Genomic DNA, 25,341 nt, shown 5'->3' on the forward strand with positions numbered 1-25,341 from the left:
ACCACCGTTGACGGGCAGGCGCCAAAATCCCCGCCCACTAACGTCACGGAGACCCCGCCTCCCAACTGCCTGACTGACGGGTGCTGACTGGAACCACGTGACCGGGCCCCTCCCCCCTTCCTCAACCTCCCGCCGCCGCCGCCGACTGAGGTTGTTGACGCCGCGATATCGGCTCCCCTTCACCTCCCTCCCTCTCTCTTTCTCTCCGCTCTCGGCCCCCCCCAAACATGGACTCTGCTGTACAACTCCGGCAGAGGCCATACGGCGCCGCTCTGCCCATCGCAGGTGAGTGTGTGTGAGGGACTTAGCGGGCGAGGCGAGGGGGAGGGAGGTAGATGATGGCGGCGGCTCGGCTGGCAACGGACAACAGGGGCCGCCGGCTGCACGTTTGAGGCTCGCTGAGAGGCTCGCTGGCTGGGTGGTGGTGGTGGTGGCAGCAGCCAGCGATGGCGATTCGGCCCCACGGAGCTCCCGGTGCCCAGCGCCCGCCCGGTCGTCGTCGTCTCGCCGCGGCGGCGGTTGAACGGTCGTCCCGCTGACGTCAACTCGGCGCCGCCATCTTGTCCCGGCGGCCATTTTGTCTGTCTCTGTCTATGACTGTGTGTGTTTGTGTGTGTGTGTGTGTGTGTGTATATGTGTGTGTGTGTGTGTGTGTGTGTGTGTGTATGCGTGTGTGTATGTGTATGTGTGTGTGTGTGTGTGTGTGTGTGTGTGTATATGTGTCTGTGTGTATGTATGTGTATGTATATGTGTGTGTATATGTGTATGTGTGTGTGTGTGTGTGTGTGTTTGTATGTGTGTGTATATGTGTGTGTGTCTGTATGTGTGTATTCCAGGACAAGGGGTCACAGCTTAAGGATAAAGGGGAAATCCTTTAAAACCGAGATGAGGAGAACATTTTTCACACAGAGAGTGGTGAATCTCTGGAACTCTCTGCCACAGAGGGTGGTTGAGGCCACACAGTTGTTGGCTATATTTAAGAGGGAGTAGATGTGGCCCTTGTGGCTAAGGGGATCAGTGGGTATGGAGTGTAGGCAGGTACGGGATACTGAGTTGGATGATCAGCCATGATCATATTGAATGGCGGTGCAGGCTCGAAGGGCCGAATGGCCTACTCTGCACCTAATTTCTATGTCTGTCTATGTAGATGTGTGTGTGTATGTATATGTTTGTCTGTTTGTGTGTATGTATATGTTTGTGTGTCTATGTGTGTGTGTGTATATGTCTGTGTGTATACGTGTGTGCCTGTGTGTATACGTCTGTATGTGTCTCTGTCTAAGACTTTGTCTCTGTGACTATGTGTGACATGTCTCGATGTCTGTTTGACTATGTGTGACATGTCTGTCTGTGTGTCTGTTGGTATGTCTCTGCGTGTCAGTCTGTATGTCAGTATGACTGTGTGCATACGTCTGTATATTTGTATATGTTTGCATATGTCTGTGTGTATATATGTTTGCATATATACAAACATATACAAACAAGAGTTTAGTTTGCATATGTCTGTGTGTATTTAAGCAAAAAAAGGATTATTGGAGAAGAAGAGCTACTGTAAATTTAGTTGCTGGAGAAACTCAGCGGGCGAGGCAGCATCCATGGAGTGAAGGAAATTTAGTCACGTCTGGTTGAGGAAGTTCAGGGCTTGGGGTGGGCGGGGTTGGTGCCTGGGCCACGTGGATTGCTCAGTGGGAGGAACAGAAGAAGGCACAAATCATCACCTGTCCACATTCTCCAGCGATGCTGGCTTAAATTGAAGGTAGACACAAAATGCTGGAGTAACTCAGTGGGTGAGGCAGCATCGCTGGAGAGAAGGAATAGATGACGTTTCGGGTCGAGACTATGAAAGGAAAAAAAACCATTTGCTTCTGAAATGAGGGTCTCGACTCGAAACGTTGCGTGTTGAGTCTGAAGATTTAAACCGTAATCTGCAGTTCTTTCTTAGACATTGATTGAACTTTACTGGCTTTACCTTGCGCTAAATGTCATTCCCTTATCGTGTATATGTACGATGTGAATGGGTCGAATGTCATCGCGCAACAAAAGCATTTCACTGTACTTCGGCGCACTTGACAATCTCTCCAGCTCCGTGTTCTCCCATTTTCTCATCCACCTTTCTCACCTGCAAACAACCCGCACGTCTTGTGGGAGGATGTGGGAGGAAACCGGAGCACCCAGGGAGAACGCGCCGACTCCGCCCTGGGTCAGGATTGAATCCAGGTTTTTGCCGCTGTGAGGCAACGGCTCTACCAGCTGCCCGCACCATTGTGATATATAAGATTATTAAGGGTTTGGACAAGCTAGAGGCAGGAAACATGTTCCCGATGTTGGGGGAGTCCTGAACCAGGGCCCACAGTTTCAGAATAAGGGGTAAGCCATTTAGAACGGAGATGAGGAAACACTTTTTCACACAGAGAGTTGTGAGTCTGTTAAATTCTCTGCATTTGAGGGCGACGGAGGCCGGTTCTCTGGATGCTTTCAAGAGAAAGCTAGATAGGGCTCTTAAAGTTAGCGGAGTCAGGGGATATGGGGAGAAGGCAGGAACGGGGTACTGATTGGGGATGATCAGCCATGATCACATTGAATGGCGGTGCTTGCTCGATGGGCCGAGTGGCCCCGTTTAAGGCTCCTGTTCTTGCTCGATGGGCTGAGTGGCCAACTCCTTTTTGTCTATAATCTTGATACATAAAATTATTTCAGAGGTGTTCATTGATCATGTAATTAAAAATTAGATCACAATGTTTAAAAAGATTGTAGTGGTGTGTTCATTATTTATCAGCAATGAGCTAATTCTCTGCCTTTTTTTGTTCCTTTCAGAGCATCCAAGTCTCATAATGTCAGCCCCATCAACACCAAAGATTGTGCTGAAAAGTACAACCAAGATGTCACTGAATGAGCGGTGAGACAGCCGGCAACATTTCAAGCCACTCATGTAGCTGATTAGCAATTAAAAGAGATAAAAAGTGCACAATGGTATCCAGGGATTCATCAGATGAGAATATTGCTCTTCCCTTAAGTATCACTGCTACGCCAGTTGATGGCGCTTAACATAAAGCAGTTATCAGGTGCAAACAAACAAAAGTTTTGTGAAGGATGGTGGCCTATGCGGTACAAAAGTAGCATGACGCAGGGCTGTTGAACCGAACATTTAAAAAAAAAAAGCTGTTCGTAAGAATGTGATTTAATGGAAATCACCCTAGTGGTAAATTGCCGGCCCAGTCTTGTATCTTTCCCCCCCCCCCCCTCCCCGTCCTTCAATTACTTGTGGGTTTTTTTCCCTGGATAAATTTGTACACAAACTCTGGGTTGCAACCGCCCCCCGTGCTGTCCGTGACGGACATACGTGCTGAGCCGTGTGGTCTGGTCAGTAAGAGGCAGCCGGTGGGCACTGTGATTGAAGTCCAAAGCCCTCCCGTGTACAGCTGGGGGTCTTGTAAGTGGCACAAAATCTGCTGCTTTTGCTTTCCCTTTTCCCCTCCGCTTAAGTCGTGAAGACGGCCCGGCCTCTCCGAAGATGCAGAGGTGCTTGCTGACGGGCCGCTCTTCGCACTTTCCATTTCACTCCACCGGCTTAACGGTATCATTCCTAGTTGCTGCAATCAACTATTCTCAACTCTGCTTCACTCGCTCGTAACCCAAGTGATCAGTCTTGGTCGCCCCTGTCATAGGAAATATGTCTGTTCAGCTGGAAAGGTGGTGTTAGCGCTGAAGAGATTTCCAAGGATGTTGCCAGGACTCGAAGGCTTGAGCCCTAGGGAGTTGTTGGACAGGCTAGGACTTTATTCCTGGGAGCTTTGGAGGTTGAGGGACAATCTAATAGAGGTGTACAAGATCATGAGGGGAATAGATGGGGTGTCAATGCACAATCTCAAGTCAAGTCAACTTTATTTGTCACATACACATACAAGATGTACATTGAAATGAAAGTGGCAATATCTGCGGGATTGTGCAAATCAACAGAACAGTTTAAGAAGGAACTGCAGATGCTGGAAAATCGAAGGTAGACAAAAATGCTGGAGAAACTCAGCGGGTGTGGCAGCATCTACGAAGCGAAGGAAATAGGCAACATTTCGGGCCGAAACCCTTCTTCAGTCTGAAGAAGTGTTTCGGCCCGAAACGTTGCCTATTTCCTTCGCTCCATAGAACAGAACTAGTATTTACATTCAAAAAAAAATGTTTTACCCCAGAGATAGGGTAAAAGTTGGGGAATGTTTTCCACTGAAAGACAAGAAAAATATAGAAAGTAGACCAACACTGGACTTCACCAGTTTAAAATAAGATGCACACACACACCTCCTTCGCTACCTTCAGTGTTGCGCGAAGAACCGTCTGTGTTCTGGCTACAGGAGCAAAGTATTAAACCTTTCTGTGTAGGAAAGAACTGCAGATGCTGGTTTAAATCGAAGGTAGACACAAAAAAGCTGGAGTAACTCAGCGGGACTGGCATCATCTCTGGAGAGAAGGAATGGGTAACGTTTCGGGTCGAGACCCTTTGTCAGTTTGTTGGTTTCTTCAAACTGATCTGCCAAATGGCTGACACAGATAAGTGGTAACTAAATTTCTCCGAGGTTGATGCAGACTCTTGCTGGCCAGTGTTTGTGGAACTGATTTGTGACTAGGACTAGATGCGCCCTTTGGAAGTGGTAAACTGTCATAGTTAGTCTACAGTCCACCCGGGACTTGCATCGGTGCAGTGCAGATTTGTAGCTCTATATATACTACATCTGCAGAATTTGCTGCGATTTAGTAGTATTTAGAAAGCTTGTGGGCCTATATGAGTGTCTATGAAACCAGGAGCACCTTGTTTGAGAAGGAACTGGAGATGCAGGATAAAATCGAAGGTAGACACAAAATGCTGGAGTAAATCGGCAGGTGAGGCAGCATCTAAGGAATGGGTGACGTTTTTGGTTGAGATACTTCTTCAGACCTTGTTTGACTTTCTTTTAATGCCCTGTGCAATTGCTGTGCTTCTAATTTCTTCGAATTACCTTGCTGCTTAAGTTTTCCCCCTCTCACCGGAGCCAGTGTTTCTCCCCCCCCATCGCCTATCGTGCCGGCTTTCTTCTTTCCGCTGCCGACTGCTTGCGTGGCTTTCCTCCTCTTGATACCACACCTGCAATGGTTGCAACGCCAGACTTGCAAGGGAATGAATGCATTTTAAACCACCAAAAAGCATTGTGCCACTCCTCTCTTAACACAGGAAGGAGGTTGTCAAAATGGGGACCGGGGGAACACCGTAGCCGGAGGGGCTCGAGTTGCCTGTGCTGAGTTGTGTGTATTTAAACCTGTTTAAACCACTTCTGTTCAACCTTGAAGCTTTACCAACATGCTGAAGAACAAACAGCCTCCAACGGTGAGCATCCGCGCAACGATGCAACAACAGCAGCTGGCCAGTGCCAGAAACCGCCGGTTAGCGCAGCAGATGGAGAACAGACCCTCTGTTCAGGCTGCTCTGAAGCTGAAGCAGGTGAGCGGCAACATCCCGGTGCCCTTTTTTCTCCCCACCCCCCCCTTCCCCTCAGTTCCCACGGCATGCACCGTCGCTCCTGACGATAGTAGTCCTCGCCAATCGACCACATCGACCCCGTTTACCGGTTTGCTCCCTCTGCGTTGGGAAGCAGGCGATGATGTCGCCACGACGAGATGGCAAAACAATTTTCTCTGGGGGGGAAAAATGGATTCTGGAGCCTCCAGCCACTTGCATTGTCCGGACTCGTCATTTGCATCCGTTTGTTTCCTGGGAGCCACTTGTATTTTAATGCAGGATGTCAGTGTTCCCACTGTCCTGTCATGGAAATAAACTTTCGGGTCACTGGATCCGTCGCACGAAACTGAATGTTCCCTGTGGGGGAAAAAAAAAAGAATATTTTCCAAATGAATAGAGCTGTCGCATCGTTTCCACGGTGTGTAAAGGGAGGAGAAAGTCGAGGATTGGAGATAATTGGCATTAACTAGCGCCTGAAAAAGCTGTTCAGTAGTGCCCAAGTCTCAAGATTGACACACACTCAACATTTTTCCACATGTTTAAACGAAAGCACCCAAATTGTCGAAGGCTCGGTGAGTTTCTGATTCATTCTGTGCCGAGGGTTGCTTGTTGTCCAGGGTGATATTTATATATATTTTATTGCACTGAAAGTATTACTCCTTTAACGGCTGGACCCCGTGAAGTGGGCTCATTCTTAAATTTTAAACGCTCTGTGTGCTGAATTTTAAAAGCTGTGTATTTCATCTTCTATGTTTCTATTTGATTGGGGACGATCAGCCATGATCGCAATGAATCAACGCATGATTGCAATGAAGGCAGGAACGGGGTACTGATTGGGGATGATCAGCCATGATCACATTGAATGGCGGTGCTGGCTCGAGGGGCCGAATGGCCTCCTGTATCTATTTTCTGTCGTAACGATCACCCCTTGGTTGCTTGTTGGAGAATGGCAGTGCGGCAGAGCTGCTGCCTCACGGCGTCAGAGACCCGGGGTCGATCCTTACCACGGGTGCTGTCTGTACGGAGTTTGCACGTTCTCCCCGTGACTGCGTGGGTTTTCTCCAGGACCGCCAAACCCTCCTACCGTTAACCCAATTATCCCTGGGTGGTCCTTGTATTATAATCTTATAGACAATAGGCGCAGGAGTAGGCCATTCGGCCCTTTGAGCCAGCACCGCCATTCAATATGATCATGGCTGATCAGTACCCCGTTCCTGCCTTCTCCCCATATCCCGACTCCCCTATCTAGCTCTCTCTTGAAAGTATCCAGAGAACCGGTCTCCACTGCCCTCCGAGGCAGAGAATTCCACACACTCACAACTCTGTGTAGAAAAAGTGTTTCATCGTCTCCGTTCTAAATGGCATACCCCTTATTCTTAAACTGTGTGGCCCCTGGTTCTGGACTCCCCCCAACATCGGGAACATGTTTCCTGCCTCTAGCGTGTCCAAACCCTTAATAATCTTACATGTTTCAATAAGATTACCTCTCATCCTTCTAAACTCCATAGTATACAAGCCCAGCCGTTCCATTCTCTCAGCATATGCCAGTCCTGCCATTCTCGCTATAAGGGCATATTGTTTCATTCGACTTTTATTTCCTTATGTAGCTGAACGTGCACCTTAATTTACGTGGCTGGATCTCTTGAGTTATCTCTAGCCAACTTCTTTGTCTGTGTGCAGTTTTAAAATACCCTCATCTGTCGTTTGGGGCAGGGGGAGAGATAATAGAGAGATATGGGCAAAGCAAAATGTTGCGTGACTTACCATGATAGCCTGTAAAAGACCTGTCGAAAGGCGCATGGGTAGGAATGGTTAGCTAGGCTCCACTGACGGCTGTGGAGGCAAAGCCGATGGATATTTTTAAGGCGAAGGTTGACAGATTCTCAATTAGTAAGGGTGTCGGGGGTTATGGGGAGAAGGCAGGAGAAAGGTGTTGAGGGGGAAAGATACATCAGCCATGATCTACTGGCGGAGTAGACTTGATGTGCCATCTGGCCTAATTATGGGCATAGAAGTTATGAACATATGAAAGGATTAGACGACCATGGGTAGGGAGGAACTGCAGACGCTGTTTTAAAACAAAGGTAGGCACAAAAAGCTGTAGTAACACAGCGGGAAAGGCAGCGTATCTCCCTGGAGAGAAGGAATGGATGACCCTTCTTCAGACTTCAAAGGAATATGGGGCTGGACAGGTTGCATGGATAGGAAAGGTTTATGGGGATATGGGACTGGCTTAGATGGGGGCATCTTGGTCAGTATTGACAATGTGGGCTGAAAGGCCTGCTTGAATAACTCTGTGCCTCCGCGACACGGGACTTGGTGACCATCAGTGACGCCGTGGCGGGATCCGTGCCGTCTTGCCCTTGCCTGGGGTGCCAACTGAAGCCGCCGCATGTTGCCTGCTTGCTCTTGCCTAGGGTGCCTCCCCTCGGCAGGGACCCCACCTTGCGAGGCGCACGCGCGCATGCACGCTGATTGTGCGATTGTTAGTGCAAGAGTTAATTGTGTAACTTTATGGCCCAGAAGAGTCTGAAACAGCGACTAGGTAAGAGCAACATTCAAGCAAGACTGGGACGACCGGTAGGGGCTTTGGCTCGAGGACCGATGGTCGGCCGGGGATCGCCGAGAGGAGGTGTGCGCCTAGGCCGTGGCGGACGAGGAGGCATGAGAGGCGGACTTTCGCTCAGAGGTAGGAGGCACTGTGCTGGTAATGCAGCGCTGTTCTCCATATTAATCTGCTCGGGTGTGCCGGTATATTCAGATGGATTTAGCTGTCATCATCATCAGCGTTGAAAACATCAACAGGCACGGTGCCTTACAATGCTATGTACGACAGTGATCGCAACTTCTACTGAAGGTAGACAAAAATGTTGGAGAAACTTAGCGGGTGAGGCAGCATCTATGGAACAATTTCTGCCCGAAACGTTTGCCTATTTCCTTCGCTCCATAGATGCTGCATAGATCGCCATCGCTTTGCTTTGACCTGACATCGCTGGGGGGGGAGAGTTAAGTCTCCATCACAGCTACTGTTGGATGTTACCTTCGATTTTGTGTCTGGGGTCATTTGTGTGTATCTGCTGCAGTTACTTCTTTGAACCTCCAGGGGTCCAAATGACAAATAAATAGACTATTGACTATTGAGTTTCTCCAGCACTTTTGTCTACCTTCGATTTTCCAGCATCTGCAGTTACTTCTTAAAAACTCTCTTGACTTGACATAACTTAACTAAAGTATCCGTAAGGGTTTGCGTGGCTGTGGGTGGGAGAGACGGAGGGTCGGCCTCGTGGATCTAACCTCTTTTTTTTTTCTTCTCCCCCTCCCTCAGGCCAGGGTCCAAACCGAGGGCGCGGTGGAATGCCGCGGTTAGGCCTCAAGCGGGGTGGGATGAGAGGCCGAGGAGGCTTGGGCCGGGGCGGGCCTCCGGGTCGAGGAGGAATCGGCGGCAGAGGTTAGTGTTGGGAGTCGATCGGACCTAGTGCCTCTCTGTGTCCGAGCGTTAAATAGCTGCGAGCATTTGTCTTGGGTGGTGCTGGTGACCAAGATGCTTGATTCACTGACTCGATGCTTTAGTGTCATGTGCACCAAAGATCCTATAGCGGAGCAAGATGGACCACTCCTGCTAAATGCAGTAGGCTGACGTGTCGTACGCAACGTGTCGTTCTTCCAGGGAGATGCTAACTGCATTTTGTTGTCTCTGTACTATACAATGACAATTAAAATTGAATCTGAACGGAGCGGAACGTGGGCCTTTTTTTAATCAATTTCCGTAACCGGACCGGACCCGACTCGCAGTGTAATCAACATTGCGGGGGAACGGTTTGTGTTAATAAATTAAAGTTCTGAAAATGAGGAGAAGATTTTTCCCACATAACTTTTATTCTTGCGAGGGTGTTTTCGTAACCGGCATCCGTCTCCGCACTAGTATCCTAAGGGATCTTTGGTGCAGAGACGGAAGCCGGTTTACCGAAATGGGGCCTTAAATTACCCATGAATCTGCCCATGACCGTACTATGTCACTTTCGTCGAGTGGACTATCTTGCCTGCTATAGGATCTTTGATGTGTAACCTAGGTGCAGTGATTTTTCCGCAGTATGTTTCCAGGAAAATGGCCATGTACCATGGTGGCGCAGCGGTAGAGTTGCTGCCTTACAGCGAATGCAGCGACGGAGACCCGGGTTCGATCCCGACTACGGGGTTTGCACGCTCTCCCTGTGACCTCTGAGACCTTCGGTTTCCTCCCACACTCCAAAGACGTGCAGGTTTGTAGGTTAATTGGCTTGGTAAATGCAAAAAAAAATTCCCGAGTGTGTGTTAATGTGCAGGTCGGCGCGGACCCGGTGTTCCTGCGCTGTATCTCTAAACTAAACTGCCCAAAGCCAACTCTCATCCTGATGGGTGCCAGCAGCTGCTGCTTGGGTGACCACAACTTGTATTTGTTTTTTCACTGGTGCTGTGAGGCTGCAGCACAGTAAAAAAACAACTCTCGTTGATCAAAGTGCTTTGCATTGGTGGAGGTACTAACGTTATACAACATTGGTTCATAGATTATGTACATGCATATAGCCCTCCCTCAGAGGACATCCAGAAAAGCTTGAGAGTAAAGATCAGTTTTAAGTCTCGACTTAATGGAGCCGATTATTGCGTACAGTTTTGGTCTCCAAATCTGAGGAAGGACATTATTGCCATAGAGGGAGTGCAGAGACGGTTCACCAGACTGATTCCTGGGATGTCAGGACTGTCTTATGAAGAAAGACTGGATAGACTTGGTTTATACTCTCTAGAATTTAGAAGATTGAGAGGGGATCTTATAGAAACTTACAAAAATTCTTAAGGGGTTGGACAGGCTAGATGCAGGAAGATTGTTCCCGATGTTAGGGAAGTCCAGGACAAGGGGTCACAGCTTAAGGATAAAGGGGAAATCCTTTAAAACCGAGATGAGAAGAACTTTTTTTCACACAGAGAGTGGTGAATCTCTGGAACTCTCTGCCACAGAGGGTAGTTGAGGCCACAGTTCATTGGCTATATTTAAGAGGGAGTTAGATGTGGCCCTTGTGGCTAAGGGGATCAGGGGGTATGGAGAGAAGGCAGGTACGGGATACTGAGTTGGATGATCAGCCATGATCATATTGAATGGCGGTGCAGGCTCGAAGGGCCGAATGGCCTCTGCTCCTGCACCTAATTTCTATGTTTCTATGGAGGGGGCAGTTCTGATGGGAAGAGGGATGCAAAGGCGCATCGCCCCTGAGCTTAAGCCTAGACTTAAACTAAACTAAATTAAACTAAAGGGATGTTCAAAAGAAAGCTTATCACTGACGACTCTAAACCCACGATCTGCACCCAACCTGACAGCGATTTTTTATTTATTTTTTCCTCCACAGGTCGCGGCGGGATGGTGGGCCGCGGACGAGGGGGATTCCCAGGCCGGGGGCGAGGCCGCGGCCGGGGGAGAGGGGCCGCCCGCCCCCCACTGACCAGGGAGCAGCTGGACAATCAACTGGACGCGTACATGTCGAAGACCAAGGGCCACCTGGACGCCGAGCTGGACGCTTACATGGCGCAAGCTGACGGCGAAGCCAACGAATAGCGGTGCCGGGAAGGCGCTCGTTTTAGCAACAGCATTCGAACTTGAATCTGAAAGCCGAGAGAAGCGACACCAAGAAACAAAAAGCGGAGACTTTTCACTTTTCAGGAAAGAAATGAGCTGTATTTGAACTGCTGACACACGGTCGGTCGGTCGGACGTCAAGGTCTCGCTTTTTTTAATTTTCCTTAACATTTTTACATTTGTGAAGTTCACGGTTGTGTTTGATACTCTTCCTTTCCCATTTGTGTAACGATCATGACACTGTATAAAGTTTGCTCTTTACTTGGAAGCCCTTTGGTTTTTAGATTAGAGTTTCCACGAACAGTCGTCCACTTTGTGGTGGAGGCTGTTTATCATAAAACTTTAGAACTCGAAACGCTTTGTTCTTGGGTTTTTTTTTTCTTCCGCTGGCGACAGTGTGCTTTTTGATTTTCCGTGTTGTCGTCTCTGCTCGTTGGTCAGTGGAACGAGACCGTTTGAAGGCTGACGTGGGGCGGCGGTGGAGTTGCTGCCTTGCGGCATCAGAGACCCGGGTTTGATAATGGCTGCGGGTGCTGTCTGTACGGTGCTGTTCTCCCCATGGCCTGCGTGGGTTTTCCCCGGGTGCTCCGGTTTCCTCCCGCACTCCAAATACACACAGGTTTGTTGGTTAATTGCATTGTTAAAATTATAAGTGTGTAACGCTTAGCGTGCGTAAGATAGTGCTGATGTGCAGGTAGACAAAAATGCTGGAGAAACGTAGAAACATAGAAATTAGGTGCAGGAGTAGGCCATTCGGCCCTTCGAGCCTGCACCGCCATTCAATATGATCATGGCTGATCATCCAACTCAGTATCCCGTACCTGCCTTCTCTCCATACCCCCTGATCCCCTTAGCCACAAGGGCCACATCTAACTCCCTCTTAAATATAGCCAATGAACTGGCCTCAACTACCCTCTGGCAGAGAGTTCCAGAGATTCACCACTCTCTGTGTGAAAAAAGATCTTCTCATCTTGGTTTTAAAGGATTTCCCCCTTATCCTTAAGAAACTCAGCGGGTGAGGCAGCATCTATGGAGCGAAGCAATAGGTGACATAGAAACATAGAAAGTAGGTGCAGGAGTAGGCCATTCGGCCCTTCGAGCCTGCACTGCCATTCAATATGATCATGGCTGATCATCCAACTCAGTATCCCATCCCTGCCTTCTCTCCATACCCCCTGATCCCTTTAGCCCCAAGGGCCACATCTAACTCCCTCTTAAATATAGCCAATGAACTGGCCTCAACTACCTTCTGTGACAGCCAATTCCACAGATTCACCACTCTGTGTAAAAAATGATTTTTTCATCTCGGCCCTAAAAGACTTCCCTCTTATCCATAAACTGTGAACCCTAGTTCTGGACTTCCCCAACATTGGGAATAATCTTCCTGCATTTAGCCTGTCCAACCTCTTAAGAATTTTGTGCGTTTCTATTGTAAGTGACGTCTGGAGAAGGATCCCAACAGCATTTTGCGTCTCTTCGATTTAAACTAGCATCTGCAGTTCTTTCCTACACATTAATCTAAATGCCCGTGGATGTACCTTCAGGTAGAAGTCTCATGAGCCTGAGGACAGTTCAGAAATAGCCACTTCCCCACGGCCATCAGGCTATGAAACTCAACTCAAACAAAACTCTGAACATTAATAGCCCATTATTTGTTTATTTACACTTTATCTGTTTATTTATTCATGTGTGTATATATTTATATAATGGTATATGGACACCCTGATTTGTTTTATATTCATGCCTACTATATTCTGTTGTGCTGAAGCAAAGCAAGAATTTAATTGTCCGATCTGGGACACATGACAAACTCTTGAATGCTATCCCGCTGAGTTACTCCAGCATTTTGCGTCTACCTTTAAAAAGGAGAAGGAATTTCTTTAGTAGACAAAAATGCTGGGGAAACTTAATGGGTGAGGCAGCATCTATGGAGAAAAGGAGTAGGCGACGTTTCGGGTAGAGACCCTTCTTCAGACTGAAACTCTTTAGTCGGAGGGAGGTGAATCTGTGAAACTCATTGCCACAGACAGATGGTGGAATTTGGCAGATTCTTGATTAGTAAGGTGGTCAAGGGGTTATGGGGAGAAGGCAGGTGAGTGGGAAAGATAGATCAGCCATGATTGAATGATGGAATCTACTTGATTGGCCAAATGGTCTAATTCTGCTCCTTGAACTTATGAATATCTTTTTACATCATCGGGTGGTGCAGAGATGGCAGCCTGTGTGTTCTTTTGACTTTTTTTTAGTTTGTCTAAAATTTATGTGTTAATGTTTCTCGGTATGTTTTTATGTGGGGGGGGGGCGTTTTCAGTCACTTACCTCGAGGGAGATGTGAGACCGAGATGAGAAGAACTTTTTTTACACAGAGAGTGGTGAATCTCTGGAACTCTCTGCCACAGAGGGTAGTTGAGGCCAGTTCATTGGCTATATTTAAGAGGGAGTTAGATGTGGCCCTTGTGGCTAAGGGGATCAGGGGGTATGGAGAGAAGGCAGGTACGGGATACTGAGTTGGATGATCATATTGAATGGCGGTGCAGGCTCGAAGGGCCGAATGGCCTACTCCTGCACCTAATTTCTATGCTTCTCCGTGTCCCCTCCCCGCGGCCTAACTGGATTGGTGCTCCCTTTCCTGGAGACCGGCTTGGAGCTTCAAGCCGCAAGCGCGGTGTGGACTTTACCATCTCAGAGCTGCGATCCTTTGCCGAGGATCGCCAGAAGAAGTGGACTTCCAACACCGTGAAGCTGCACGTGGTCTCTGGTGAGAAAAGGCCGACTCTGGAGCTCCCTGTTTCCGTTCCGTCTCGACGAGAGGCTGTCGGCGGATCCCTGACCACCACGGGTGAACAAAGGAGGAAGATGACTGGACTTTAATGATAGCACTGGATTACATGGTACCTGTAGCGGTGGGAACTATCACTATGTTATATAAGGTAGACAAAAAAGCTGGAGAAACTCAGCGGGTGAGGCAGCATCTATGGTGTGAAGGAAATAGGTGACGTTTCGGGTCGGGACCCTTCTTCAGACTTCATATATACATATACAGGTGCACAACCTTTTATCCGAAAGCCTTGGGACCAGACACTTGTCGGATTTCGGACATTTTCGGATTTCAGAATGGAAGGTTTTTAGCGTAGATTAGGTAGGTAGCGCGGGCGGCTTGAAAAGTCTGGAGCAGCTGCCTCCTCCCCGGAGACCGGGAGAATCATTGCATAAATGTTAGTCAGTTAGTTTGGAGGGATTTTATGTGGTGGTGGTGGTGTAGGGGTGAAGGGGGAAACTTTAATTCTTAGTCCCCTACCTACCTGGTCGGCGACTCCCAACCTCGCGGAGCTGGGGGCTCCGTCCGGCCGCGGGTGGCGCCGGTTGTAGCTCCGACCCCGGCAATTCTACCCCTGGCTGCGAGGCGCTCCAAATCCAGCGCGGCCCGCGGCCGGACGTCCCAGCTCCGAGAATATCGGGAGTCGGCGGCATCGCAGCGCTGGGATACCAGCGGGGAGCGGGCAATGCCTTACTGGGTCGCCGTGCGGCAAGCTCTGGAGCGCTGTGGCCGCCTTCTTCCAACATTCGCGGAGCGTCGCTGGATTTGGAGCCGCGGAGCTGGGGGCTCCGTCCGGCCGCGGGCGGCGCCGGTTGGAGCTCCGACCCCGGCAACTCTACCCCTGACTGCGCGGCTCCAAATCCAGCGACGCTCCGCGAATGTTGGGTCGGCGGCCACAGCGCTCCAGAGCTTGCCGCACGGCGACCCAGTAAGGCATTGCCCGCTCCCCGCTGGTATCCCAGCGCTGCGATGCCGCCGACTCCCGATATTCTCGGAGCTGGGACGTCCGGCCGCGGGCCGCGCTGGATTTGGAGCGCCTCGCAGCCAGGGGTAGAGTTGCCGGGGTCGGAGCTACAGCCGGCGCCGCCCGCTGCCCCACCGGCCACAGCGCTGCGGAGCTTACTGCACAGCGACCCGGTAAGGCATTGACCGCTCCCCGCCTCTCCGACCAGGTAGGGGACTTAGAATTAAAGTTTACCCCTTCACCCCCCTTCATAAAAGCCCTCCAAACTAACTGACTAACATTTAAGCAATGATTTACAGATGTTTAAGCGTCTCCCGGTCTCCAGGGAGGAGGCAGCCGCTACAGTAGTACAGACCTGGGTTGACCGTGGGTCATTTTGGGTCAAGTTTGGCGCCAAACGCGAGCTTTGGTGCGCAGACGACATCTGGAAAAAATGGCCGGTTTTCGGAGCTTTTCGGTTTCTGGAACACCGGATAAAAGGTTGTGCACCTGTACATACGTAAATATACATATATACATACATACACTTACACACGTATACATATACACACACATATACATGCATACATATCTACATATATGTGTGTATATATCTATATATCGCTTCGCCCAACACCTCCGTTCAGTTCGCACTAACCAACCTGATCTCCAGGTTGCCCAGCACTTCTACTCCCCCTCCCATTCCGAATCCAACCTTTCTGTCTAAATTGGAGGAGCAGCACCTCCTATTTCGCTTGGGCAGTTTACACCCCAGCGGTATGAACATTGACTTCTCCAATTTCAGGTAGTCCCTGCTTTCTCCTCCCCATCTCACCTCTCCCCTCAGCCCACTGCCTTCGCCTCTTCCTTTCTTCTTCCCGCCCCCCCCCCCCCACATCAGTCTGAAGAAGGGTCTCGACCCGAAACGTCACCTATTCCTTCGATCCATAGATGCTGCCTCACCCGCTGAGTTTCTCCAGTATTTTTGACAATCTTTGATTTTCCAGCATCTGCAGTTCTTTCTTAAACATCACTATTACAATTGACTACAAACTATATAATTACAGTAAACTAAACCACACCAAATTAAACTAGAGATATTTAGATGGAGGGAGCTATCTTGGAGGAAATGGATCTGCATTGGAATGGGAAATTACTTAAATGGAGAATTCAAAGCTACCCAAGCGAAATATGACGTCGTTGTGCGTGGCCTCGCTCAGACAGCTCCCAGAGTTGCATTCTCAGACGGTTGCTCACTTCAGTACAGTCGTTATTTGGAAATTGAGAGTCTCATTTCAATCGGAAATTCCTTTGTTTCTGGCCATGGCTCACTAAATCACTCGCACTTCCAGTACAAAGTGAAAAAAAAGCATTTAGTCGGCTGAAATGTTACCGAAACGTTGCCTATTTCCTTCGCTCCATAGATGCTGCCTCACCCGCTGAGTTTCTCCAGCATTTTTGTCTACCTTCGATCTTCCAGCATCTGCAGTTCCTTCGTAAACATTTTGCCGGATGGTCTCGCTTTCAAGTCATTTCTCTTTGAATTTCAATGAGTTTCAATGGATATTTTTATGGTGGAGACTAATTGATTCTTGATTAGTATGGGTGTCATGGGTTGTGGGGAGAAGGCAGGAGAGTAGGGTTGCGAGGGTCCTGAACTTCTATCTACCTCTTTGAAGACCCTCGGACTATCTTTGATCGAACTTTCTTGCACTAAACCCTATTCAAGTTATTCCCTTTTTCATGTATCTGTGCACTGTGATCATGCAATGTCTTTCCGCTATTGGTTATGGCCCTGTACGAGTTCATTCCAAGAGCTCCCGAATTTAAAAAAAAATCAAACTCGTGGTAAGCACGGAGACTGAACGTAGCGGGTACGTCGGAGCTGAGGGACGTCTCTTAGCGGCTCGTAACGCTAACGGCAAGTACTCGGGAAGACTCGCTAAGGGCAGGTAAACTTGTGAAGATTTTCAACGTGTTGAAAAATGTCCACGGGAATCCCAAGTACCGACGAGCGGCCATTACCGTAAATCTCCAAGTTCGAATCGGGGCAAACTCGGGAGAACTCTTGGAATGAACTCGTACCGTGGGACAGGGCCATGAGCATGCAACCAAGGTTTTTCCTGCACCTCGGTAACTAAACTAAAGACACAAAGTGCTAGAATAACTCAGTGGGTCAGTGTGTGGCGCAGCGGTAGAGTTGCTGCCTTGCAGCGCCAGAGACCCAGGTTCGATCCTGACCACAGGGGCTGTCTGTACGGAGTTTGTGCTTTCTTCCTGGGTTTCTCCGAGTGCCAGAGACCTGGGTTTGATCCTGACCAGAGCGGAGTGCCAGAGACCCGGGTTCGATCCTGACTACAGTTGCCGTCTGTACGGAATTTATACATTCTTCCTGGGTTTCTCCAGGTGCTCCAGCTTCCTCCCACACGGCAAAGACTTACAGGTTTGTAGAACAATTGGCTTCAGTAAAATTATAAAATGTCCCTAGTGTGTAGGACAGTGGTAGTGTAGACAATAGGTGCAGGAGTAGGCCGTTCGGCCCTTTGAGCTAGCACCGCCATTTAATGTGATCGTGGCTGATTATCCCCAATCAGTACCCCATTCCTGCTTTCTCCCCATATCCCCTGACTCCGCTATTTCTTAGAGCCCTATCTCTTGAAAACATCCAGAGAATCTACCTCCCTCTGAGGCAGAGAATTCCACACACACAACTCTCTGTGAGAATAAGTGCTTCCTCGTCTCTGTTCTAAATGGCTTACTCCTTATTCTTAAACTGTGGCCCCTGGTTCTGGACTCCCCCAACATTCCTGCCTCTAGCGTGACCAAACCCTTAACAATCTCGTATGTTTCAATGAGATATCCTCTCATCCTTCTAAACTCCAGAGTATACAAGTCCAGCCGCTTCATTCTCTCAGCATATGACCGTCCCGCCATCCCGGGAATCAACCTTGTAAACCTACGCTGCACTCCCTCAATCGCAAGAATGTCCTTCCTCAAATTAGGGGACCAAAACTACACACAATACTCCAGGAGTGGTCTCACTAGGGCTCTGTACAAATGCAGAAGGACCTCTTTGTTCCTATACACGATGACTTATAAAGGCCAACAGGCCATTCGCTTTCTTCACTGCCTGCTATACCTGTACAGGATGATCGTTGGACGGCGCGGACTCGGTGTGCAGAATGTTTCCTCACTGTATCTCTGAATGTACTAAAAAGTAACAAATGCAGCATCTCTGGAGAACACGGATACACAAAGTGCCAGAGTAACTCAGCAGGTAGACAAAAATGCTGGAGTAACTCAGCGAGACAGGCAGCATCTCTGGAGAGAAGGAATGGGTGACGTTTCGGGTCGAGATCCTTATTCATACTCAACCTGAAACGTCACCCATTCCTTCTCTCCAGAGATGGTGCCTGTCCCGCTGAGTTACTCCAGCATTTTGTGTCTGCAGTCAACGGAAGATTCTTAGCCACTAGAGGTCAGCACTATACCAGGTCACGGAGGGGAGCATGTTTCCTCGGATCAGTCTGAAGAAACTGATCTTAAACTTTGTCTGTCCATTCCCTCCCCAGATGCTGCCAGATTGGAGTTCCTCCAGCACTTTGTATTTTACTCAAGATTCCAGCATCTGCAGTTTCAGAGTCGTACTGCAAAGAAACAGGCCCTTCGACCAAACTCATCCATTCCGGCTAAGATGCTAGGTGGCGTTTTGAATTGGTGAAGTTTTGGGTTGAGACCCTTCAGTCTGAAGAAGGGTCTCGACCTGAAACGGTACCCTATTCCTTCTCGCCAGAGATGCTGCCTGTCCCACTGAGTAATACTCCAGCATTTTGTGTCTATCTTTGGTGTAAACCAGCATCTGCAGTTCCTTCCACCACATTGGGAGGACAATATTGAATATTTATGAGACTTTGTCAATGTCCTTTACTCTTTTATACTTGTCGTGCAAAACAAAGAATTTCACTGTACCAAGTACAAATCAATCAATCACATTCAGTTAAGTTGGTAAAATATAAAGCATTTTGCAGGAGCAGGGGTAGTGATTGTGGATGATCAGCTTAACAAATAATTTGAGGAAGGACATTCTTGCTATTGAGGGAGTGCAGCGTAGGTTTACAAGGTTAATTCCCGGGATGGCAGGACTGTCATATGCTGAGAGAATGGAGCGGCTGGGCTTGTACACTCTAGAGTTTAGAAGGATGAGAGGGGGATCTCATTGAAACATATAAGATTGTTAAGGGCTTGGACACGTTCAGAGGCAGGAAACATGTTCCCGATGTTGGGGGAGTCCAGAACCAGGGGCCACAGTTTAAGAATAAGGGGTAAGCCATTTAGAATGGAGACAAGGAGACACTTTTTCTCACAGAGAGTTGTGAGTCTGTGGAATTCTCTGTGGAGGCTGGTTTTCTGGATGCTTTCAAGAGAGCTAGATAGGGCTCTTAAAGATAGCGGAGTCAGGGGATATGGGGAGACGGCAGGAACGGGGTACTGATTGGGGATGATCAGCCATGATCACATTGGTACGACGGGCCGAATGGCCTACTCCTGCACCTATTCTCTTGTCTAGTCTTATATATCTCAATGAGATTCCCTCTCATCCTGAGTGTACAAGCCCAGCTGCTCCAGAGATTTTTTTTTTAAATTTCAAAATTCAAAGCCCAGCTGCTCCAGAGATGCTGCCCAACCTGCCGAGTTACTCCAGCACTTTGTATCTTATCCTGGGGGTGCATCTGCAGTTCCTTCCCGTGAGTTGCCCTCTTATAGAAACCTACAAAATTCTTAAGGGGTTGGGCAGGCTAGATGCAGGAAGATTGTTCCCGATGTTGGGGAAGTTCAGGACAAGGGGTCACAGCTTAAGGATAAGGGGGAAATCCTTTAAGACCGAGATGAGAAGAACATTTTTCACACAGAGAGCGGTGAATCTCTGGAATTCTCTGCCACAGAAGGTAGTTGAGGCCACAGTTCATTGGCTATATTTAAGAGGGAGTTAGAGGGACTAACTCTACTGAATGTTTTTCCTTCCATTATTTATTATGTAAAATAATATGTGTGTTATGATTGTGTTTATAGTTTATTTGGTTGTTTGTCTTTTGCACAAAAGTCCGCGAGCATTGCACCTTTCATTTCACTGCACATCTCGTATGTGTATGTGACAAATAAACTTGACTTGACTTGATGTGGCCCTTGTAGCTAAAGGGATCAGGGGGTATGGAGAGAAGGCAGATACAGGATACTGAGTTGGATGATCTGCCATGATCACATTAAATGTATCTTGTATCTTGTATCTTGAATGGCAGTGCAGGCTCGAAGGGCCGAATGGCCTCTACTCCTGCATCTATTTTCTATGTATGCGTGCTTTGTCTGTGATTTTTATTTATTTGCTTATCTTTATTATTTTACCGTGGATGTTTCATTAGCTTTAGAAATGGCCCATGGCCCATGTACATGGCCCATGTTACAATGACAATAAAGAAACTATTCTAATATTCTATTATTCTATGTAACTCATTCATTGCATGTCCCGCCCCCTCCGCCAGCTGATTGGTCGTGACGTCGTGAGAGGGGGGGAACGGACGGCGGCATCCCAGGCCGATTGGACGCGAGACCCGTCCGTCAACCCGACGCCGTGACCGTGACGTAAGAGCGTCTCCACCCCCGCCCGCCGTCCCTTTTTTTTGTCACGTCTCCTGCCATTGGCTGAGGGCGGCCGCCCTGGCCCAGGGCCCGATGAGAGGCGGGCGGCGATTGGCTGGGGCCGGCGGGAGGGAGGGCGGGCGCCACGCGCGGGCGCCGCTTGTTGTTGTTGTGAGAGGCGGCGACGGGCGGACGGACAACCGAGCGCTCGAGCGCCCGCGGCTGAGGTGAGGTGACGAGACGAGGCGCTCCCGTCGGCGGGCGGGCACATACACACATACACACACACACCGTGAGTATGCCAACCGGAGCCGGGAGGGGAGGGCGGGGGCTTGGGTTTCCTGAGGTAACCGGGGGAGCAGAGGCCGGAATGGACGGACACTGAGCGTCTGACACCTCCCCCCCCCCCCCACACTGGACATCCAGCGGCCGCTCGGCCCTGCTGTCCCCACACCTATCCCCCCCCCTCCCCCTTCTCCTCCTCTCTCTTCCCTCTCCCCCCCCTCTCCTTCTCCCCCCCCTCTTACTTTCCTAACAAATCTTCCTCCTCCCCGCTCCCCACCTTCTTCCCCTCTCTTCCTTTCATAGAAACATAGACAATAGGTGCAGGAGTAGAGGCCATTCGGCCCTTCGAGCCTGCACCAGCACCGCCATTCAATATGATCATGGCTGATCATCCAACTCAGTATCCCGTACCTGCCCTCTCTCCATACCCTCTGATCCCCTTAGCCACAAGGGCCACATCTAACTCCCTCTTAAATATAGCCAATGAACTGTGTGGCCTCAACTACCCTCTGTGGCAGAGAGTTCCAGAGATTCACCACTCTCTGTGTGAAAAAAGTTCTTCTCATCTCGGTTTTAAAGGATTTCCCCCTTATCCTTAAGCTGTGACCCCTTGTCCTGGACTTCCCTAACATCGGGAACAATCTTCCTGCATCTAGCCTGTCCAACCCCTTAAGAATTTTGTAAGTTTCTATAAGATCCCCTCTCAATCTTCTAAATTCTAGAGAGTATAAGTCTATCCAAGTCTATCCAGTCTTTCTTCATAAGACAGTCCTGACATCCCAGGAATCAGTCTGGTGAACCGTCTCTGCACTCCCTCTATGGCAATATCAAACCTTTCATAGCAAACCTTACCCCTCCTCTCTTCACTTCCTCCTCCTCTCCCTACACCTATCCCTCTCCTCACCTACTCCCCCTCTCTTCCTTTCCTGACAAATCTTCCTCCTCCTCTCCCTTCCTCTTCTCTCCTCCTCCTCTCCCCTCCCTCACCTTCTCCCCCTCTCTTCCTTTCCTAACAAATCTTCCTCCTCCTCCTCTCCCCCCACCTTCTGCCCATCTCTTCCTTTCCTAACAAATCTTCCTCCTCCTCCTCTCCCCTCACCTTCTGCCCATCTATTCCTTTCCTAACACATCTTCCTCCTCTCCCTCCCCCCCCCACACCTTCTCCTCCTCCTCCTTCTCTCCTCTCCCCATAACTTCCCTCTCTTCCTTTCCTAGCAAATCTTCTCCCCTCCTCCTCCTCTCTCTTCATCTCCTCCCCCCCCACCTTCTCCCCCTCTCTTCCTTTCCTAGCAAAACTTCCTCCTCATCCTCTCCCCTTGCCCGCCCCATAACTTCCCCCTCTTCCTTTCCTAACAAATCTTCCTCCTCCTCTCCCCCCACCGTCTGCCCCTCTCTTCCTTTCCTAACACATCTTCCCCCTCTCCCTCCCCCCACACCTTCTCCTCCTTCTCTCCTCTCCCCATAACTTCCCCCTCTTCCTTTCCTAACAAATCTTCCCCTTCTCCTCTCCCTCCCCTCTTCCCTCACCTTCTCCCCTTCTCTTTCTTTCCGAGCAAATCTTCCTCTCTCCTCATCTCCTCCTCTCCCCACCTTCTTCCCCCTCTTCCCTTTCCTAACAAATCTTCCCCTTCTCCTCTCCTCCTCTCCCCTCACCTTCTCCCCCTCTCTTCCTTTCCGAGCAAATCTTCCTCTCTCCTCATCTCCTCCTCGTCTACCTACACCTCCTCTCCTCTCCCCATACCTTTCCCCTCTCTTCCTTTCCTAACAAATATTCCCCATCCTCCACTTTCCTCATCTCCTCGTCTACCTACACCTTCCCCCTCTCCTCTCCCATACCTTCCCCCTCTGTTCCTTTCCTAACAAATCTTCCTCCTCAACCTCCTCCTCCCTCTCCCTCCCCATGACACCTCCTCCTCCTATCCTCTCCTCTCCTCCCCCTGACATTCCCCCCCTCTCTTCCTTTCCTAACAAATCTTCCCTCTCCTCCTCCTCCTCTCCTCCTCTCCTCCTCCCTTCTCCCCCCCTCTCTTCCTTTCCTAACAAATCTTCCTCCTCCTCTCCGCACACCTTCTTCTCCTCTCCTCTCCTCTCCCCATACTTCCCCCCCCTCTTCCTTTCCTAACAACTCTCCCCCTCCTCCTCTCCCTCTCCCCTCACCTTCTCCCCCTCTTCCTTTCCTAACAAGTCTTCCTCCTCCTCCCCTCTCTTCACCTCCTCCTCTCCCCATATTTCTTCCCCCTCCTCCTCCTCTCCCCTCCTCATCTCCTCCTGTCCCCATAACTTCCCCTTCTTCCTTTCCTAACACATCTTCCCCCTCTCAAATCTCCTCTCCCATCCTCCTCTCCCCCTCCCTCTTCTCCCCCCTCCTCTCCCCCTCCCCCCCCCCTCTTCTCTCCCCCTCCTCTTCTCCCCCTCAACCTCTCCCCTTCAACTTCTCCCTCTCCTCCTCTCCCCTCACCTTCTCTCCCCCTCTCTTCCTTTCATAGCAAATCTTACCCCCTCCTCCTCTCTTCACTCCCCTCCTCCTCTCACCATACCCACCCCCCCTTCCTTTCTTAACAAATCTTCCTCCTCCTCTCCCCACACCTTCTCCGTCTCCTCCTCCCCCTCCTCCCCTCCTCCTTCTCCCCTCCCAAATAGGGCAATGAAATTCTTGCTTGCTGCAGCACAACAGAATATGTAAACATCATACAGAACAGGAGATAAAAGTTCAGTGTGTGTATATACCATAGACCATATATGACCCATTCACACCAGTCTATGTTATTCTACTTTCTCATGCACTCCCTGTGCACTTTACAGAGGGGTAATTAACCTATATATTCACACGTCTTTGGGTTGTGGGAGGAAACTGGAGCACCCGGAGAAAACCCACGCGGATGAAGTGATCCCCCCCACCCCAAGTTCAGGATTAAACCTGGTTCTCGGGCGCTGTGAGGCAACGGCTGTGCCACTGCGCCTGTAGATATTAAGCATCTAGGTACTGCAGGCAGTGAAGAAACCGAATGGCATGTTGGCCTTTATAACAAGAGGAGTCGAGTATAGGAGCAAAGAGGTCCTTCTGCAGTTGTACAAAGCCCTAGTGAGACCACACCTGGAGTATTGAGTGCAGTTTTGGTCCCCTAATTTGAGGAAGGACATTCTTGCTGTTGAGAGAGTGCAGCGTAGGTTCACCAGGTTAAATCCCGGGATGGCGGGACTGTCATATGCTGAGAGAATGGAGCGGCTGGGCTTGTACACTCTGAAGTTCAGAAGGATGAGGAGGGCATCTTATTGAAACATATAAGATTGTTAAGGGTTGGGACACGCTAGAGGCAGGAAACATGTACCCGATGTTGGGGGAGTCCAGAACCAGGGGCCACAGTTTAAGAATAAGGGGTAAGCCATTTAGAATGGAGATGAGGAAACACTTTTTCTCACAGAGTTGTGAATCTGTGGAATTCTCTGCCTCAGAAGGCGGTGGAGGCCAGTTCTCTGGATACTTTCAAGAGGGAGCTAGATAGGGCTCATAAAGATAGCGGGGTCAGGGGATATGGGGAGAAGGCAGGAACGGGGTACTGATTGGGGATGATCAGTCATGATCACATTGAATGGAGGTGCTGGCTTGAAGGGCCGAATGGCCTACTTCTGCTTGTTTATTGCCAGTGTACGAGAGATACCCTTGGCTGAGGATTATTTTCCGTTCCACACATTTTTACTGGCACAGTAAGGCAGCAGTAGAGCTGCTGCCTTACTGTGCCAGACACCCAGGTTTGATCCTGTGTATTGGTGCTGTCTGTACTGAGATTGTATATTCTCTGTGTGACCACGTGAGTTTTCTCCCGAGTGCTCCGGTTTCGTCGCACATACCAAAGACGTGTGGGTTCTTAGGTTAATTGGATTCTGTAAAATCGCCCCTACTGTGTAGGGAGTGGATTCGGAAGTGGGATAACATAGAACTAGTGTGAACGGGTGATCACTGGTCGGTGTGGATTTGGGGAGCAGAAGGGCCTGTTTCCATGCTGTATCAATAAACTAAACATAATTCAACACTCTTTGGTGCTCCACTAACTGTGTGCCACCGTGCTGCCCTGTCTATTTTAAGTCACGTACTTGGTGTTTTACTATACCAGAGATCTTGAACCAATCTTTATTTTGCCCTTAGTGTGTAGGGAGTGGATAAGAAAATGGGATAACATTGATCTAGTGTGAATAGATGATTGATGGTCAACGTGGACCTGGTGGGCTGAAGGGCCAGTCACAGTGATATAGTGTTGAATGATTTTGAGCGTAATCAATCAATTCCTGCTTTAAACATTTGTGTCAATTTGGGCTGTCTCTGCCAGACACAGGAGGTACTGTAATTTTATAATTCATGGCTGCAGGCTGTGAGCCTTACAGTAGCGAGCATATTAACTTGTATCAAAGTGAATACCCAAGAATGAAGGAAATTACAAAAAGTGTCCATCATGGGTCCTCAGCGGGTGAGGCAGCATCTATGGAGCGAAGGCAATAGGAAACGTCACCTATTTCCTTCGCTCCATGGATGCGGCCTCGCCCTCATCCGCTGAGTTTCTCCAGCGTTTTGTCTACCTTCGA

The 25,341-nt window shown here is 49.4% G+C and overlaps 1 protein-coding gene across 2 annotated transcripts; it reads left to right on the plus strand.

Annotated features, from left to right (window-relative positions):
• The first annotated feature begins 56 nt into the window (after nucleotides 1–56).
• chtopa (chromatin target of PRMT1a) lies at nucleotides 57–11,438 on the plus strand. Of its 2 annotated transcripts, none has more exons than XM_055666294.1 (6): nucleotides 57–285; nucleotides 2,812–2,893; nucleotides 5,311–5,461; nucleotides 8,003–8,168; nucleotides 8,805–8,927; nucleotides 10,858–11,438. In XM_055666294.1, exons 1-6 carry the CDS (start codon nucleotides 228–230, stop codon nucleotides 11,061–11,063), a joined length of 786 nt encoding a protein of 261 aa, XP_055522269.1. In that variant the 5' UTR covers nucleotides 57–227; the 3' UTR covers nucleotides 11,064–11,438. The 2 variants fall into 2 exon arrangements, with proteins under 2 accessions (XP_055522269.1, XP_055522270.1); XM_055666295.1 differs by having other exon boundaries at nucleotides 60–285; nucleotides 8,006–8,168.
• Nucleotides 11,439–25,341: the final 13,903 nt, after the last annotated feature.

This window comes from Leucoraja erinacea, unplaced genomic scaffold (genome assembly GCF_028641065.1).
Source record: "Leucoraja erinacea ecotype New England unplaced genomic scaffold, Leri_hhj_1 Leri_231S, whole genome shotgun sequence".
NCBI lineage: Eukaryota > Metazoa > Chordata > Chondrichthyes > Rajiformes > Rajidae > Leucoraja > Leucoraja erinaceus.

Excerpts from the sequence above, each read along its gene's own strand:
- chtopa (XM_055666294.1), top strand. The coding sequence starts at position 228 with ATGGACTCTGCTGTACAACTCCGGCAGAGGCCATACGGCGCCGCTCTG. Across the intron at positions 5,462-8,002 it reads CTGCTCTGAAGCTGAAGCAG|AAGAGTCTGAAACAGCGACT; the intron begins GTGAGCGGCAAC and ends TTTATGGCCCAG. Across the intron at positions 8,169-8,804 it reads AGGCGGACTTTCGCTCAGAG|GCCAGGGTCCAAACCGAGGG; the intron begins GTAGGAGGCACT and ends CCCCTCCCTCAG.